This window comes from Myxocyprinus asiaticus, chromosome 13, assembly GCF_019703515.2.
Source record: "Myxocyprinus asiaticus isolate MX2 ecotype Aquarium Trade chromosome 13, UBuf_Myxa_2, whole genome shotgun sequence".
Lineage (NCBI taxonomy): Eukaryota > Metazoa > Chordata > Actinopteri > Cypriniformes > Catostomidae > Myxocyprinus > Myxocyprinus asiaticus.
In genome coordinates this window covers 2,716,763-2,737,122 of record NC_059356.1, presented here as the reverse complement: position 1 = coordinate 2,737,122, position 20,360 = coordinate 2,716,763, and the positions used below count along the sequence as shown (strand labels likewise).

At 42.5% G+C, this 20,360-nt stretch overlaps 1 protein-coding gene across 2 annotated transcripts in view; it reads right to left on the bottom strand.

Moving 5' to 3' along the window:
- LOC127450329 (protein kinase C alpha type-like) overlaps nt 1-20,360 on the bottom strand; it is a 271,450-nt gene that overhangs the window by 51,629 nt on the left and 199,461 nt on the right. Inside the window, exons 6-9 of one of the 2 annotated variants that reach the window (XM_051714339.1) lie at nt 12,083-12,239; nt 11,849-11,983; nt 11,467-11,560; nt 5,701-5,730 (exon numbers count right to left, since the gene is read on the bottom strand). In XM_051714339.1, the coding sequence (XP_051570299.1) occupies nt 5,701-5,730; nt 11,467-11,560; nt 11,849-11,983; nt 12,083-12,239 (416 nt within the window). The remainder of the gene's footprint in view (nt 1-5,700; nt 5,731-11,466; nt 11,561-11,848; nt 11,984-12,082; nt 12,240-20,360) is intronic. The other variant, XM_051714340.1, reaches the window with a different exon arrangement.

Genomic DNA, 20,360 nt, shown 5'->3' with positions numbered 1-20,360 from the left:
AGCCAGCCAGTTTGCTACCCAACTTGAGCACCACTGGACAGACAAACCATCGGGTGTTGGGCCGATGTTATGACGAAATCTGACTGCCTGCCAGATTCTTTCTCCCTGCTACCTAATTGGCCCTCATCCCCAAAAACTTTAATTTTCCATTTTCTGGGTCTGATTCCTCCCAATGTTTTTTCTCTATCTTCACCTAAACATCTTCTGTAAATCTGCTTGAAACATTATGTATTTTGAAAAGCACTATACACATAAAATTGACTTGACTTGAAAATGAATGACTTCTGGTTGCTTTCCTGCTGAAAATCACACTTTTTGTCTTTTTGGAGCTTGACAATCGTGGTCACTATGAACTGTAGTTGTATTTAAAAGAGCTGTTTGAACTTTGGCTGAATTATTTCTTTAACAGTGTAGACCCCTTTGTTTTGTGCATGTTGTTTTTCTGTATGTGGCATCCATGTCTAGTGGTGTGGTGTTGAGTTTTGGGAGAGTCTTCAAGTCTCAACACTCAACAGTGATAATGAGGGGTTATATCACCCTTCCTCAAAAAATCTGCAATTACACCTCCAACATCTTTAACACACTTACACTCTATCTTGTACTCTCTACTGAAACAATCTACTCCATTCTGTAGTTTAGGTGTGAAAGCATCACAGGCACTAATGCACTCTTTTTCTATCTAGATTAATAGCTATCTTTCCACATTCTGTCTCAGAGTGCTAACTATAGCTCTACATTGTGGTCAGACAGAGTTATGATAGACTACGTCACACTATTCCCAATGTGCTAAGGATATACAGTAAAAGCATGTACTTCGTCTTTATTTTCTTTTTCACTATATACTGTGTAAATATATATTTTTTTAGATTCTAGCTGACAAAATGCATTATTAAAAAGACTTAAAGTCATATCCCTAGGCTTTATTCGCATAATTAATACCCCTTATGAAAATACTATGCTAATACTTAAATAAATAAATAAATCTGTCATGATGACATCATCATCCTTTCAGGAGCTGAACCCTGCAAAGACAAGTAAATAAATATATCTTTTATCACATTATCATATATATATATATATATATATATATATATATATATATATATATATATATATATATATATATATACACCGATCAGCCACAACATTAAAACCACCTGCCTAATATTGTGTAGGTCCCACTCGTGCCACCAAAATAGCACCAACCTTTATCTCAGAATAGCATTTTGAGATGATATTCTTCTCACCACAATTGTACAGAGCGGTTATCTGAGTTACCATAGACTTTGTCAGCTCAAAACAGTCTGGCCATTCTCTGTTGATCTCTCTCATCAACAAGGCATTTCTGTCCACAGAACTGCCGCTCACTGGATGTTTTTTGTTTTTGGCACCATTCTGAGTAAATTCTAGAGACTGTTGTGTGTGAAAATCCCAGGAGATCAGCAGTTACGGACATACTCAAACCAGCCTGTCTGGCACCAACAATCATGCCATGATCCAAATCACTCCCATTCTGATGGTTGATGTGAACATTAATTGAAGCTCCTGACCCATATCTGTGTGATTTTATGCACTGCTGCCACACAATTGGCTGATTAGATAATCACATGGATGAGGTCAACAGAGAATGGCCAGACTGATTAGAACTGACAAAGTCTACAGTAACTCAGATAACCACTCTGTACAATTGTTGTGAGAAGAATATCATCTCAGAATGCTATTCTGAGATGCAGGTTGGCACTGTTTTGGCGGCACGAGTGGGACCTACACAATATGTTGTGGCTGATCGGTATATACAGGTGCATCTCAATAAATTAGAATGTCGTGGAAAAGTTCATTTATTCCGGTAATTCAACTCAAATTGTGAAACTCGTGTATTAAATAAATTCAATGCACACAGACTGAAGTAGTTTAAGTCTTTGGTTCTTTTAATTGTGATGATTTTGGCTCACATTTCACAAAAACCCACCAATTCACTATCTCAACAAATTAGAATATGGTGACATGCCAATCAGCTAATCAACTCAAAACACCTGCAAAGGTTTCCTGAGCCTTCAAAATGGTCTCTCAGCTTGGTTCACTAGGCTACACAATCATGGGGAAGACTGCTGATCTGACAGTTGTCCAGAAGACAATCATTGACACCCTTCACAAGGAGGGTAAGCCACAAACATTCATTGCCAAAGAAGCTGGCTGTATCCAAGCATGTTAACAGAAAGTTGAGTGGAAGGAAAAAGTGTGGAAGAAAAAGATGCACAACCAACCGAGGGAACCGCAGCCTTATGAGGATTGTCAAGCAAAATCGATTAAAGAATTTGGGTGAACTTCACAAGGAATGGACTGAGGCTGGGGTCAAGGCATCAAGAGCCACCACACACAGACGTGTCAAGGAATTTGGCTACAGTTGTCGTATTCCTCTTGTTAAGCCACTCCTGAACCACAGACAATGCCAGAGGCATCTTACCTGGGCTAAGGAGAAGAAGAACTGGACTGTTGCCCAGTGGTCCAAAGTCCTCTTTTCAGATGAGAGCAAGTTTTGTATTTCATTTGGAAACCAAGGTCCTAGAGTCTGGAGGAAGGGTGGAGAAGCTCATAGCCCAAGTTGCTTGAAGTCCAGTGTTAAGTTTCCACAGTCTATGAGGATTTGGGGTGCAATGTTATCTGCTGGTGTTGGTCCATTGTGTTTTTTGAAAACCAAAGTCACTGCACCCGTTTACCAAGAAATTTTGGAGCACTTCATGCTTCCTTCTGCTGATTTCATTTTCCAGCAGGAATTGGCACCTGCCCACACTGCCAAAAGCACCAAAAGTTGGTTAAATGACCATGGTGTTGGTGTGCTTGACTGGCCAGCAAACTCACCAGACCTGAACCCCACAGAGAATCTATGGGGTATTGTCAAGAGGAAAATGAGAAACAAGAGACCAAAAAATGCAGATGAGCTGAAGGCCACTGTCAAAGAAACCTGGGCTTCCATACCACCTCAGCAGTGCCACAAACTGAACACCTCCATGCCACGCCGAATTGAGGCAGTAATTAAACAAAAGGAGCCCCTACCAAGTATTGAGTACATATACAGTAAATGAACATACTTTCTAGAAGGCCAACAATTCACTAAAAATGTTTTTTTTATTGGTCTTATGATGTATTCTAATTTTTTGAGATAGTGAATTGGTGGGTTTTTGTTAAATGTGAGCCAAAATCAACACAATTAAAAGAACCAAAGACTTAAACTACTTCAGTCTGTGTGCATTGAATTTATTTAATACACAAGTTTCACAATTTGAGTTGAATTACTGAAATAAATGAACTTTTCCACGACATTCTAATTTATTGAGATGCACCTGTATATGTATAGTTTCAGAAGGGGACGATCTGAACAATTATTGAAAAGTAGATATTTGTTATAAAAAATCTTAAAATGTCATTACCTTGTGCACAAGGCTAATAATGGCTCAATAAACTGTAAACTGCCAATCCTGTGACCATCAACACTTACTTTTCTGAAGGCATAGTTGCATTATACTGTATATTATTATTTATTACATTTAGCCTGAGATGGCAAAATGCAATTTATAAACATGCAAAGACATTCTTCAATTTAAAATCTTTAAGACGTCTACTTAAAAATAAACTTTTCAGAGAGAAACAAGCTCCTTTTCATAGAATGTGCTCAGGTACCATCCTCATTCAGCCCTGTGTGTGCTTCCTGAGACAGACACTAATGACAGAGACAAGCAAAAAATAATAATTGAAAATGTCAGATGCTAATTAAATTTGGAGGCGGCTTTCATGACCTCTCATGTTGTTAATGATTTCCCAGAGATGTAAGAGGGGTGTAATCCCCATGTCCTCTAGAAATAACTAACATATAGTATGCACATATGCACGCTTGACTTACAAAGGCTAATGCAATAATGAATTACTATGCTGGGATGTGATTTGTGTGCACATGCACCAATAATTTAATTAACACAGTGATGTATGATTATTTCTAAGATTTTAATTGCTTTATTTTGCTCATATTGATGGAACTAGAGGACATTCCTGCTGAAATAACAAACTTGCAATCTTAAGAGAGCCATCTTGTGGTTGATTCTAGAATGCCAGTATCATATCTTAAATATACAGTAACATACACTGTCTTAAATATACAGTGCATATTTTACTGCATATGATGAGCTGAAGACCTACAGCCAACATGTGTGCTGCCTATATTTCTGTAAAAAAGAAGGTACACCTTTTTTGAATTCACTCATTTACATAGCACAGAGCATAAGTAACTACATAGATCAAGTTTGTCAAGAAATACTTTGATATTGGCTTGACAAAGACTTGTCTGCACTTAAAGCAGATCAGAGACTTTTTGTGGGTTCGTTTAAATGTGAATTTTCTTACAGTTGGCGTTTGAATTAACGAGCATTCCGTTGGCCAGTTTGAACTTTCCGTCAATGTAAGAATAAGAATCCACAGTACGAAAACTGTAAATCTGATCAGTTAGAAAAGACATTACACACTATTCCAGAACAGTCTGAAGGTCTGTACCAAGTTCGGTGTATGTAGTTTGAAAGCTGAAGGAGCAGCCAGTGTTAGAAATTTTGGTCTCGGTTATAGGGATTTAAAAAAAAAAAAAAAACTAAACCAAGTTTGTAGAATAACAGTATGTTGGCTTCATCGAGCCAGTATAACAGCTGTTTTGTCCTTGGAGTGTCCACTTCTATAACAGGAGAACTTCAGTCAGTTTGGTGGATAGGAGCATTTAGATTTGTGTTACCATCACGCTGAAGAAGAAAAGAGCAGAAAACCAAATATTGCAATCTACAAAGGGTTATACGGCCAACTCCAAATGATCTGAATCTACTGCTACATTTGGTGGAATTACAGAATACTGCATTTAACACCTACTAACAGTCAAGCACAATGGTGGTCATAATCTGGATCCTGTAAGGTGTACTTTCATTTCTCTTGACAGAATATGCAGCACATTACTTTGCAGGATACAGAACTATTGATGATGAAACAATAAAATAGAATTATCAACCATTTTCACACAAACAAGCTTAGGAATGCAAAATGGCCAATTTTTAGCATGTTGATCTTAAGAGAAACTGTACACAAGTTGTTCCACACGATCAAACGCACTCAGATTTGTGATCATGTGCTGCCCCCTACTGGAGCTTTCATGGAAGTGAGCTTCATGCAAACCCAAACACTGGTCCACTCCAGAACAATAACAGTGCAATGAAGATCAGTGTTCATTTTGACATTTTTCTGTGGTAGTGAGCAAAGAGACGGGATCTAGTGTGTCATTCAATCAGGATGCACATGAAAAGCATGCTTGGAGTCAACCTTCTATAATCATCTATAGAAGGCCAGTGCAGACCACAAACAGCCAAAAGATCATTACAGTTCCTTTAGCTTCTGTGCTCTGCTTATTTACTAACAACTTCAGTGCTCACGGGTTTGTATAACTGCAATAAAAATGTGTGTGTGTGCAATGTGTGTGTCAGGTGTGTGTGACGTAAACAGAAACCTGAAAGAAGTTTGATTGCATCTTTGTTAGTAAAACTGATTTCTTTGTTGTGACCTGAGCCACACAAATAATCAGAGAGAGTGAAGGTGGTGAACAGTGGTTAACAGAAGACAGATGACAAATAGAGTATAGATGGGGGTGGGGGGGGGGGGGGGGAAGGTTGGGTCTACCTTCAGGAAGTGGATATTGAGCTGACAGGCCTATAAGAGGGAGAGAAACTGCAATGTTATTCAGGTAAAGCAGGGAAGACTCTTCAGTTTGCTGTTATTAGATGCAGAAGGGCAAGAAAAATATGTAACAAAACAAGGAGAGAGCATCAGCCTGTGCTGGACACATTATGTCAAGATTGATTTATGAGTTAAATTTGATGATCGTCCTGTGACAGATGGGTTTGACTCAACTATACCCAGATTCAGAGAAAACAGAATGTGAAAATGGCAGTAACTATATAAAAAACAAAACAATTAAATTTATAGCCATTTTACTCAATCTCAATGTTGGTGAAACCACCTGCCTAATATTGTGCAGGTCCCACTCGTGCCGCCAAAACAGCACCAACCCTCATCTCAGTATAGCATTCTGAGATGATATTCTTCTCACCACAATTGTACAGAGCGGTTATCTGAGTTACTGTAGACTTTGTCAGTTCAAACCAGTCTGGTCATTCTCTGTTGACCTCTCTCATCAACAAGGCATTTCCATCCACAGAACTGCTGCTCACTGGATGTTTTATGTTTTTGGCACCATTCTGAGTAAATTCAAGAGACTGATCTCCTGAAAATCCCAGAAGATCAGCAGTTACAGAAATACTCAAACCAGCCCATCTGGCACCAAAAATCATCCATGCAATTATCTAATCAGTCAATCGTGTGGCAGCAGTGCAGTGTATAAAATCATGCAGATATGGGTCAGGAGCTTCAGTTAATGTTCACATCAACCATCAGAATTGGGGAAAAATGTGATCTCAGTGATTTGGAGCGTGGCATGATTGTTGTTGCCAGATGGGCTGGTTTGAGTATTTCTGTAACTGCTGATCTTCTGGGATTTTCATGCACAACAGTCTCTAGAATTTACTCAGAATGGTGGAAAAAACAAAAAACATCCATTGAGCGGCAGTTCTGTGGACAGAAATGCCTTGTTGATAAGAGAGGTCAACAGAGAATGGCCAGACATAGACAAGTCTTTGGTAACTCAGATAACCACTCTGTACAACTGTGGTGAGAAGAATATCATCTCAGAATGCTATTCTGAGGTGTTGTTTTGGTGGCATGAGGGGGACCTACACAATATTAGGCAAGTGACTTATGTTGTGGCTGACTGGTGTAAGTATTGTGGCTATACTTAAAAAAAAAAAAACAGTGTGAATTGGACCCGTTTACTTTCATTGTATGTGTCTTACTGAAAGCTATTTTTTTCTTTAGAAAAAGTGATGTGTCTAAATAATCTTCAGTGGTAATCAACATTACGCTACAAACTTGTTCTAACTTGTAATAAACCCAAAACACTCCTTCTATTGTTTAGGTATCTACTGTAAAGGTATTGTAAAGCACTGCTGGTTTTGATGGTAATGTCTGCTGCTGTCACTGAGTGCCATTTTCAATTCAATCTTAAAAGTTTGAACAAAATATCCAAATCTATCGCCTTCACTCTTTACTCTTTTGTCCCATGTACAATACACAGCAAAGATCCCCAAAATTCTCTTGTTTTCCACTTATAATCTGTTGTTCAGCCATCTCTGTTATGAGCGTGTTTTGGAAGTAGCTCTTGACTCCCTCCCGTCCTCCCACTTCCCACCCCTTTCAGTCAATTCTCTCCCACATTTTTGCATATTTTCACACGTATTTGAAGAATGTTTTTTCAGTCTGAGGTGTGGACGATTGGTGCTGAACTAGGGGGGTTTCATGACACTTTAAAATTCTATTCTGAAACTTTGAAGTACAGTAATAGATATGCACGTGCTCCTTCTTGCACATAAAGATTTTTAAAGATGTTTAATGTGTTATTTAAGATTTTTAAAAGACTAATTTTTTGTTACAATCAAAACAAATGATTAAAAACTCTTTTAATTAATGTATGCAATACCTAAAGTCTGATAGTCAATACAAATAATATGACTTAAATAATGAAAAATCTGGTTGCCATCAACACATTTCTCACTACCAGTGTTGGTTAAGTTACTCAAAAATTAATCCATTACAATTTAACTGATTACTTCTCTAAAATTGGAATCAGATTACTGACTTTTATGAAAAAAGTAATTAAAAGTAAATTAAAAGTAATCAATGACACATTTAAGTTACTTCCTAATACTCTCTCTTTTCATAGAAAAGTTCTTATTTTTCCACTTAATGAATTAAAAATAATATCTATATTTCCTCTTTGTTCATTGTCGCACACAAGTCATAAACTCAGCAACATGCGTTTCTCCCTGACAATGACTCTTTATAGGGTGCATGCCCTTCAGTTGTCACAGACACACAAACAGAAGCATATAAGAACATAATTAATGTTTTAAATGTATTCTACATACATAATGTTATTTTAGAAATATGCATAACCCAAATAATGTGCTTCAAAGTAATTCACTTGATTGAAAGTCAGTAACTGTAATCTGAAAATGTAATGTCACGCTACTTTTGACTAGAAAGTAACTACTGTAGATTACTGTAATAAATGACATATTAAATTACTTTTCACACTGAATTACTTGTAATCAGATTACCATTACTTTGTTTTGCGGCTTTGTGAAAACACAACAATTATGTGTGAAATATATATATATTTTTTTTTCTCTCTTTCATGATGAATCATCAGTAAGAGTTGTTCAAATACGGACACTGGTCTTTTTCACTATTATTGTTTTCCTGAAAGCTGTTTTGTTGACCACAAACAAAGAGTTGTATCTTCTGTTCCCAAAACAATTTCTGTTATCCATTACTAGCACTAATGCAAAATTTTAAAGACAATCAAATTTCAATGACCATTTCTGATCGCTAAATTAATTTAAATTGCTCTGTATTATGATGCAGTATATTATTTGCACAGCCATAATGACTACTCTTTCATATGGTTCATTACCGCAATTAACTGCAATGAAATCAATTATATGTCATTATATTTTATCAAGTCAATTACGCTATCTTCAATTCTTCATTTTTTTGTTATTGTTATATACAGTATCTGCAGTACAAGACTATCTCAGATTTGAAAGATAAAATTGCATATCGAACAGAAAGAATCATTAGATGTGAATACTGTCAAAACCATGACATCATATGCAGGGCCTTGTTTCCATGGTAACAGCAGTGTGCACTCACAGTGGGGCTATTACCCCAGATACCCCAGAGAGAGGGGTAAAAACACAAAAACACTTTGAGGATGAAAACATAGGCAGAAGTTTCCAGAAAGAAAGCAAACTCTCATTGCATTCTAAAGTTTTATTACAATAACCTGTACACATGATGAGACTGGCATTCCAGCACCCGTTCGTGTCCTTGGCATTCCTAAGCATCCCATCAACCACGAGATCTTACCATGACAACAGTTGCCATGGTGACCCCAACAGCGGCTTTGGGCTTTAAGAGTCACGATCTTGTCTAAACTGTGTGTTCACAGGTTTATTTCAGCAGACAAATTATGATCCAGCACTGATGTGCTGCTCTTCATACGCCAGCTGTTATATATCACTTACAGTTCACCCAAATGGAAAATTCTGTCATTATCTACTCACCATCTTGTCATCCCTTGTGCTGTTATTTGTTCTGTGGAACACAAAAGGAGAAATTTTGAAGACTCTTCACACGGCTCTTTTCTGTACAACAAGAGTCAATAGTGACCATGGTTGTCAAGCTCCAAAAAGGACAAAAAAGAAACATAAAACTATTACAAAAGTAGTCAATATGACTCATGTCCTATATTCCAAGTCGCCTGAAGTCACATAATAGCTTTGTGTGAGAAACAGACAGTGAGGAATAAATGTAATTAGTTATTCACTAAAAATCTTCCTAATATTCCACTGTAGCAATGTCAAAAGTACCAGTACTTTTGTACCAAGTTGATACTAAAATAAAAAAGATGTCATGACACCTGTGTTTCTGCAGTATCGGTAGTACTGAGGAAAAACTCAATTCGGTGTCTTACTGACACACGGCTGCTTACAAATGCTCACACACTTATGAGCACATGCCGTTTCTCCTTTTACACAGAAATGGACAATTAATCACATTTAAATTGTGATATGTCCTAGTGTGAGTATTAAACCGCAAATGGGTGTGATTTCATAAAATATATATACAGTCTGTATGTGCTGCGTGCTCCAAAGTGAATGCGTGAAGCTGCTCACACGCTGAAAACTACACATTTTATGAACATCGCACACTCTGTTTGTTGTACAAGGTGACAGGTTTTTAAAAACAATGGAGCTTAATGCTTACTTAATTTACACATTTTAAACCATGACTTGCAATGCACATAAATAACTAATATTGGCATTATATTCATGTTGTATAACCAGAGGAGAACTGGCTCACACAGTGAGCCTGGTTTCTCCCAAGGATATTTTTCTCCATTAACCAACATCTTATGGAGTTTTGTGTTCCTTGCCACAGTCAACTTCAGCTTGCTCAAAGGGGTTCTAGATACAATTATTATTTATTTAATTTCTATACATAATTTACAGTCATATTTAATCAAACTACACAATGATGACTCTAAGACTTTATAGATATTACAGTTTCATTTTTTTAATGCATGATTTCCTGTAAAGCTGCTTTGAAACAATGTGTGTTGTGAAAAGAGCTATACAAATAAAAATGACTTGAAATGAGCGCTCATTCACTGTGAAGCATGCATAGTCTGCAGACTATATATTTATATAATTAAATCGCAGCATTTTGTGTTTCAATAATCACACTGGGTCATATAACCTTATCTGGAAATGTGAAACTACTGTCAAAACACACAATCAGAAATGCCCTCATGTCAAAATAAATGTTTTATTCAAATAAAAGCTTGATGCGTGTAATTTAAGAAATTGCATCAGAAAAATATTACTAGTGTTTAGTAAAATGTATTTTATTATTATTATTATTGTCATTATTATTATTGAACCTATATCCCATAGGCAAGGGTGTTGTTGTACTGAATAGAAGTTTTCATCAATGTTTTCATTTATAATGTGATGCTCTGTTGTGCAGCACTTTATTTGACAAAAATAAGAGCAATGTTATGTTTTAGATTATGTTGTGAGGATGCTGTAATTTAGAAAAAAATCAAACTTATTTCATAGGGTCCTACCTAAAAAAATCTTGAAGCAATGTTTACTTAATTGAGATTCACTTGAAGGAAACATGCTATTGTTTTAATTTACTATTTACATTAAAATGTTAAATTTTAATAGGCTAAAGGAGTGTGTTCAATAGCATATTACCTATTTTTTTCGGTGATATCGAAATTGGTATCGAGAATCGTGAAATTGTAATGGAATCGGTACCGATTACTGAAATTTTGGTATCTTGACAACACGATTTCCTTGAATATCTTTGAATTCTGGACAAGAATATGACTTAAAGTTTAGTCTTTTGCTCAAACGAAGCTATCCTATGACTTCAGAAGACTTGGAATATAGCACACAAGTTCTATGGACTACATTTATGACAGTTCTATAGTGATTCTATGGTGTTTTTTGTCTTTTTCAGAGCTTGAAAAATGTAGTCAGTATGAGCTGTTATTGTATATAAAAAGAGCTGCATAAAGATTCTTCAAAATGTATCTATTCGTGTTCCACAGAACAAATAACAGCATTTGGAATGACATGAGAGTGAGTAAATAATGTCAGAATTTTCTTTTTTGTCACACTGGACTTTTCCACACTCCTCTGGCGTGATAATGACTCATGAATGAGAGTATTGTGCAGTGATAAACACACACACACTTACTTCAAACTTCTGCCGCAGCTCCAGGTTGATGTCATTCTCCTCTGGGATGGGCACGTTATAGTACTCACCCTCCTCCTGGTTCAACATCTTATACCTGACACAGACATAATTGAGACAATAAAATAAAAAGTGATCTTTAAGATTCTGGTTGTTTGTGTAGTTTTGCTCTACTCTAATTTCCTTTTGTCTTGTTAATGATATCAACCAGTGGTTGTCTTGGATTGACATGTCGAGCTGGCATGGAGTATAAGATGGATAAATGAAGATTGTGATTAAAGAGGCTGGACACTATATTTGGTTGTATTCATAACATCTTGTGAGATAAGACGCTGTATTCTCCGCTGTGTGTGTTTTTGTATGAAATGAGGTTTATTTGACTCACCAGCCACATACAGGAGCTTTGATCAGTTCAGACACACCAAACGACATGGAGCCCATGAAATCATTCCGAGTGGTTCTGTCCCAGTCCCACACCTCCACCGACAGACGCCGCTCCTTATCCGACACCTTTAACTTACTGCAAACGTGCAACACATATCACAGCATACATAACAGCATAAATGTCAGCAAACAAATCTTTTTAAAAAGCATGCATGTTTACTGCTGAGAGACTCACAAGATGAAGGACTCGTTCCAGGTGGGGTTCAGTGAGGAGCGGATGGTTCTGGTCTTCTGTTTGGTCTCGTTCTTGGGGTCTGGGATGAGCTTGAGTTTCACGTATGGATCTGACAGTCCATTGGGGTCCATGGGAATCAGATTTCTGGCCTCACCCACTAAATCACAGCAGTCAAGAAAGAAAGAAAAATAAAACTCAAGTTCTCTTTAAACTTTATTTATTGCATACTGTACATTTAAACAATCTTAAATACACACACACACACACACATCTGTTGAACAATTAATCATGCAATCATGCACACATTAATTTGCTTTGTTTTTCTTTTAAACCTTTTCTGTTATATTTCCCTTTTTTTGTTTTTATTTTTCTCTTTGTCGCTTTCCCCCCCCACTGAATCGTATTTTCCCCGTCTTCTTTCTTCTTTTTTATCCTACTTCTTTTACCTGTTTTCTTCTTTTATTTTATTTTTTCTTGTCTGTTTGACAGGAACCCATTAAAACCACTTCTAAACTGTGCTTGGTTGATTTGGAAACATATGTTTGCCATTGTGGTAAGAAATATAAACTTAATTGAAGATATATTCTATTAAAACTTTTAAAATTCTATTAAAAAGTCTTATTATCTTACACAATGTTGCTTCTTAAGGATGTATAAATATTTTACTGGAAAACAAAACTACTGAGTAAAAAAATATTTTGTGCAGTGAAGAAAAAAAAAAAAAGCTTTTTTATTGTTAAAACATGAAATATTGAAATCAATAATTTGGACTATCAGAAGCTTCATTATGTTCCTCCATAAATAAACTTGAAGAAGTCAACTGTTCTGTTTTGAGCTTCTGTGGACTGGAATATACAGTACTTCCAACTAATATCAGACAAATTTAAAGTACATACTTTTTCCAAAAGCTTCTAGACAATCTTTCAAATGTATAAGCTTATTATTTGCTCTATTTTTTTTTTTTCATTGTTGTTGTTGTTTTTTTATTTGTTAAGGTGCTTTGTATTTCAATAACTTATCTTACTTTGATAATGTCATTGTTTTATTTACTACATTTTTAATATTCACCACAGGGCGAAAGAAGAGTTTTTATGTAATTGGCTTTAATTGGGTTATGTTTGTTATATTATATACACCGATCAGCCACAACATTAAAACCACCTGCCTAATATTGTGTAGGTCCCCCTTGTGCCGCTAAAACAGCGCCAACCTGCATCTCAGAATAGCATTCTGAGATGATATTCTTCTCACCACAACTGTACAGAGCAGGTCCCTATCTGTCACTCACTCGATGTTGTGTCGACGTAGTGACACTAGGGGTCACTCTTGGGAGCCCGATACACCTCTGGTCTTTGATAAAAGGCCAATGAAAATTGGCGAGTGGTATTTGCATGCCACTCCCCCGGACATACGGGTATAAAAGGAGCTGATATGCAACCACTCATTCAGATTTTCTCTTCGGAGCTGAACGGTCATGCTCATTGAGCTGAATTTCTACTGTTCATTCACCTCTGTTGGATCTGATGGCGAATTTCAGCGGCTTCTCCCTCCTCTGCACTGGTGCACTGCAGAGAACGCCCCTGGGCGCTTCGGTCAGAAAAAAGAAAGTATATTTTCTGAAAGAGTTTATTTCTCTAAAAGATAATATTTCTCTAGAAGAGCGGCACACATGGAACGTCTTTTTAAAGACGCGTCTTTTTAAAGACGCGTCTTTTTAAAGATGCCTTTCTGATTGTGTGTTATTCTACTGAACTCGACCGACTGCCACACCCCTCCCCAGTTCCATTCTTCCCAGAAGTGCATGAGGAGCTCACAAAGTCATGGCAGTCACCTTTCACTGCCCACTTTCACTTTCACTACCCTTGACGGTGGGACGGCCAGGGGGTACACGGAGATTCCTCAGGTGGATAAGGTGGTTGCGGTGCACTTGTGCCCGTAAAACGCCGCTACCTGGCAGAATCGAGCGAGACTCCAGTCCGAGGCCTGTAAGCCTATGTCGTCCATGACAGCCAAGGCTTACAGTGCCACTGGACAGGCCGCCTCCACCCTGCATGCCATGGCCCTCCTGCAAGTCCACCAGGCCAAGGCATTGAGAGAGCTACACGAGGGTAGTCCTGATCCGAGAGTGATGCAGGAGCTATGCTCGGTGACCGACCTTGCCCTACAGGCGATGAAGGTCATGGCACGGGCTCTTGTGCAGGCGATGTCCACCATGGTGGTCCAGGAGGCCACCTGTGGCTTAACCTGGTTGAGATGAAGGACGCCGACAGGGTTCGCTTCCTTGACGCCCCCATCTCCCAGGCTGGCCTGTTTTTTTTGCTCAGCAGTTCTCGACATTCAAGAAGCAGACAGAGGCTATCCAGCATATTCTGCCCCGGCATGGTTCAAGGTCCCGCACCCCATCTGCTCTGATCCTCCTGCGGCAGTAACACTGGCTCCACCGCAGCCTGAGCAAACCACGCAGCCGCGGAGTAGAGCCCCCCACAGGAAGTTGACGCCCCCGTCCCACGATCTGGTGCCAAGAACCCCAGGAAGGCTTCGAAGCGCCCCTGAGATGGGTGACCCAAGGGCGAGGAGACCCGCTGTAAGTTTGGAGGTGGTGCACAGACCACTCCATCCCCCGGTGGAGGGCTGGGAGGAGAATCTTTTGTTTCCTTTTGTGTTCATTTCACCGCATGCCCATGGGGCTGCGGTACCCACATTTTCAAAAAAAAGAACGGTTTCCTCACTCCCTGGGTCACACACTCAGTGTTTACGGGCGTCGCTGTCATGACCACCGTACATCGAATATTCACGGCCAGGGCACTACGAATGTGGTTTCCCCGCCTTCGCGCACCCAGCCGCGGCACATACACACCCATGCTCATGGCGGTTGCGACGAGTCATGAGGATGCGCAGCCTAGTACCCCGTCAATGACCAGTCCTATGGTGGGCACGCGGAGCAAGGTAAGTGCTTTAGCAGTTCTTTCAGCACAGCCATGGGCTCGGGGCGCCAGGCTCCTCAACATGGCAGTTCCTGCTCCGCCCCGCCGCAAGGTGCCATCCGCAGGAACATCAAATACGATTGTTCCCTTGGTGCCCCTCGCTTGGAGGTTGGAGGCATGGCTAGCGCTCTCCAACCTGTCGCGTTGGCTGGCCAGGACGATCCGACTTGGCTACACTATTCAGTTCATCAGACGTTTCACCTCGGTAGGAGGTGAGGATGCCGCTGTCCTGCATGCGGAAATTGCAGTCCTTATACAGAAGGATGCGATAGAGCCTGTCCCTCCAGCTGAGACGAAGAAGGGGTTCTACAGTCCCTACTTCATCGTACCAAAGAAAGGCGGTGGGTTGCGGCCAATCTTGGACCCGCAAGCGCTGAATCGGGCCCTGCACAAACTCCCGTTCAGGATGCTGACGCAGAAACGCATTCTGTTGTGCGTCCAACATCAAGATTGGTTCGCGGCGGTAGATCTGAAGGACGCATACTTCCATGTCTCAATTTTGCCTCGATACAGACCGTTTCTTCAGTTCACTTTTGAGGGCCAGGCATATCAGTACAAGGTCCTCCACTTCGGTCTGTCCCTGTCGTCTCGCGTCTTTATGAAAGTCGCAGAGGCAGACTTTGCCCCGCTAAGGGAAGTGGGCGTCCGCATCGATGACTGGCTGATTTTAGCTCACTCTCGAGATCTATTGTGTGCGCACAGGGACCTGGTCCTCAGACACTTCAGCCAACTGGGACTTCAGGTCAACTGGGAAAAGAGCAAGATCTCTCCGGCGCAGAGCATCTCTTTTCTCGGTATGGAGTTGGACTCGGTCGCTATGATAGCGCGCCTCACAAACAAGCGTGCACAGTCGGTGCTGAACTGCCTGAAGTCATTCAGGGGAAGAACATTGGTCCCACTGAAGCAATTTCAGAGGCTCCTGAGGCATATGGCGTCCTCGGCGGCGGTTACGCAGCTCTGGTTGATGCATATGAGACCGCTTCAGCACTGGCTTCAGACTCGAGTCCCGAGATGGGCATGGCACCGTGGCACGAATCGCGTGGCTATCACGCCGATCTGTCACCGTGCGTTCAGCCCTTGGACGGACCTTGCATTCCTGCAGGCAGGGGTCCCCTTGGAGCAAGTGTCCAGGCGCATCGTAATCTGTCGCAACTCGCCCGCCGTCTCCTCCTTTGGAGTCAGCAGCGACTGAAGTCGTTGCGGGCCACTCACATCCCGGGCAATCTGGACGCAGTGGACGTGCTGTCATGGCAAGTGACACTCAGGGGAGAGTGGAGACTCCACCCCCAGGTGGTTCAGCTGATTTGGAGTAGATTCGGCAAAGCACAGGTAAACCTATTTGATTCCCGGGAGTCCTTGTACTGCCCGCTCTGGTACTCTCTGACCGAGGCCCCCCTCGGCACAGACGTGCTGGCACACAGCTGGGCCCAGGGCCTGTGCAAATATGTGTTTCCCCCAGCGAGCCTGCTTGCACAGACTTTGTGCAAGGTCAGGGAGGACGAAGAACAGGTCGTGTTGATGGCACCATACTGGCCCACCCAGACTTGGTTCTCGGAGCTCATGCTCCTCATGACAGCCCCTCCCAGGCAAGTTCCTCTGAGGAAGGACCTCCTTTCTCAGGGACGGGGCACGATTTGGTAATTCCCTAGGGTAGCACAACCTGATAATCAGGTTCCTTAGAGGCACTAGAAGGTTGAATCCTCTTAGACTACGCCTCGTGCCCTTGTGGGATCTCTCTGTGGTCCTGCTGGGCCTACAGAGAGCCCCGTTTGAGCCTTTGGAGTCAGTTGAGCTAAAGGCCCTCTCCCTGAAGATGGCCCTCCTGACTGTGCTCACTTCCATCAAGAGGATTGGGGACCTGCAGGCGTTCTCTGTCGGCGATACGTGCCTGGAGTTCGTTTCGGCATACTCTCACGTGGTCTTGAGACCCCTACCGGGCTATGTGCCCAAGGTTCCCACTACTCCTTTTAGGGACCAGGTGGTGAGCCTGCAAGCGCTGCCCTGGAAGGAGGCAGACCCAGCCTTGTCGTTGCTATGTCCAGTACGTGCTTTGCATATCTACTTGGACCGCACAGAGAGCGTCTTAACATATCAGGCCCAAGGTGTGCCGTCCCCCTGGGAGTACAATCACACTCCACTAGGAGTGTAGGATCCTCCTGGGCCTTGGCGAAAGCTGCCTCTCTAGCAGACATTGTCACGGTTAATTGTGTAACCTCCGTTCCCTGATGAAGGGAACAAGATGTTGTGTCGATGTAGTGACACTAGGGGTCACTCTTGGGAGCCCGATACACCTCTGGTCTTTGATAAAAGGCCAATGAAAATTGGCGAGTGGTATTTGCATGCCACTCCCCCGGACATACGGTTATTAAAGGAGCAGGTATGCAACCACTCATTCAGGTTTTATGCTGAGGAGCCGATATAAGGTCCAGCCATTTCAGCGGGTAGTTCAGCGTTGTGGCAGCAGGGACACAACATTTCATTCCCTCCATCAGGGAACGGAGGTTACACAAGTATCCATGACGTTCCCTGTCTGTCACTCACTCGACGTTGTGTCGATGTAGTAACACTAGGGGTCCCTATACGAAACGCCACAATTGGCTGAACTGTGTTACGTGAACTGGCGGTGTGTGGTGGGCAGACTACTGTGTGCTTCATAGCCAGCAGACCATGTCGACACGTAACCTCCCCCAACATAGTTGTGAGTGTCGAACAGCCCTTTTTGGGGACAAGTCGACTACCCAAGAGATAGACACAGGCTTAACCCAGTCGTGGCCTCTTTTCCCCTTCTTTTTTTCCACTCCCTAAAAAAGAAGGGGGATTATCCGACTGGGCCGCCAGATCCCCTCCCAAGGGGAAGACACAGCGGAGACCACACTTCGCCCAAAGAGAGGGGGGGATATTTAAGTGGAAGAATACATCACATGGTCTTTCCAACCATGTGGAGAGTCTTCATGGTAGATCCTGCCCAATGGGGGAGGAGTTACTACAAACATGGAGACTGGGGCAGAGGGGCTCTGCCCAAGGAAGATACAGTTTGCCAACAGGGAAACGAATTAGCGGAAGATATATAATCGCATGGGGTTAGCCTTACATGCGGATCACCTACCCCAGAACAGGGCTCTTAGTTAGCGCGTGTACTGGGCCGGCAACGAGTCTCTCCGAACACTCGACTGCCACAGGGCTCGGAGGAAGTCAACCAGGGAACAAAGTTTGTGAACACTACTGGGAATTAATGGCGCACGTCTTCAGCTCCAAGGGAGGTGGAAAGCACTATGTGCAAGCGATACACCTGGAAAGGACCTCCTTTCTCAGGGACGGGGCACGATTTGGTAATTCCCTAGGGTAGCACAACCTGATAATCAGGTTCCTTAGAGGCACTAGAAGGTTGAATCCTCTTAGACTACGCCTCGTGCCCTTGTGGGATCTCTCTGTGGTCCTGCTGGGCCTACAGAGAGCCCCGTTTGAGCCTTTGGAGTCAGTTGAGCTAAAGGCCCTCTCCCTGAAGATGGCCCTCCTGACTGTGCTCACTTCCATCAAGAGGATTGGGGACCTGCAGGCGTTCTCTGTCGGCGATACGTGCCTGGAGTTCGTTTCGGCATACTCTCACGTGGTCTTGAGACCCCTACCGGGCTATGTGCCCAAGGTTCCCACTACTCCTTTTAGGGACCAGGTGGTGAGCCTGCAAGCGCTGCCCTGGAAGGAGGCAGACCCAGCCTTGTCGTTGCTATGTCCAGTACGTGCTTTGCATATCTACTTGGACCGCACAGAGAGCGTCTTAACATATCAGGCCCAAGGTGTGCCGTCCCCCTGGGAGTACAATCACACTCCACTAGGAGTGTAGGATCCTCCTGGGCCTTGGCGAAAGCTGCCTCTCTAGCAGACATTGTCACGGTTAATTGTGTAACCTCCGTTCCCTGATGAAGGGAACAAGATGTTGTGTCGATGTAGTGACACTAGGGGTCACTCTTGGGAGCCCGATACACCTCTGGTCTTTGATAAAAGGCCAATGAAAATTGGCGAGTGGTATTTGCATGCCACTCCCCCGGACATACGGTTATTAAAGGAGCAGGTATGCAACCACTCATTCAGGTTTTATGCTGAGGAGCCGATATAAGGTCCAGCCATTTCAGCGGGTAGTTCAGCGTTGTGGCAGCAGGGACACAACATTTCATTCCCTCCATCAGGGAACGGAGGTTACACAAGTATCCATGACGTTCCCTGTCTGTCACTCACTCGACGTTGTGTCGATGTAGTAACACTAGGGGTCCCTATACGAAACGCCACAATTGGCTGAACTGTGTTACGTGAACTGGCGGTGTGTGGTGGGCAGACTACTGTGTGCTTCATAGCCAGCAGACCATGTCGACACGTAACCTCCACCAACATAGTTATGAGTGTCGAACAGCCCTTTTTGGGGACAAGTCGACTACCCAAGAGATAGACACAGGCTTAACCCAGTCGTGGCCTCTTTTCCCCTTCTTTTTTTCCACTCCCTAAAAAAGAAGGGGGATTATCCGACTGGGCCGCCAGATCCCCTCCCAAGGGGAAGACACAGCGGAGACCACACTTCGCCCAAAGAGAGGGGGGGATATTTAAGTGGAAGAATACATCACATGGTCTTTCCAACCATGTGGAGAGTCTTCATGGTAGATCCTGCCCAATGGGGGAGGAGTTACTACAAACATGGAGACTGGGGCAGAGGGGCTCTGCCCAAGGAAGATACAGTTTGCCAACAGGGAAACGAATTAGCGGAAGATATATAATCGCATGGGGTTAGCCTTACATGCGGATCACCTACCCCAGAACAGGGCTCTTAGTTAGCGCGTGTACTGGGCCGGCAACGAGTCTCTCCGAACACTCGACTGCCACAGGGCTCGGAGGAAGTCAACCAGGGAACAAAGTTTGTGAACACTACTGGGAATTAATGGCGCACGTCTTCAGCTCCAAGGGAGGTGGAAAGCACTATGTGCAAGCGATACACCTGGTCAGCTATCCCGGGCTTATCCGCTTGTGTTGCATGTCACTACCTGGAATGAAACCGGTTCCACCCGGAGGTTGTAGAACCTTGCAAAGGTGTTGGGTGTTGCCCAGCCCACTGCTCTGCAAATGTCTGTTAGAGAGGCACCTCTGGCCAGGGCCCAGGAAGCCACTACACCTCTGGTAGAATGGGCTCGTAGCCCTACTGGGGGCAGCATGTTCAGGGTGAGAAATGCCATAGTTATGGCGTCAGTGAGCCAGTGGCCGATCCTCTGCTTGGAGACAGTGCTTCCTTTCCGCTGTGCACCAAAGCAGAC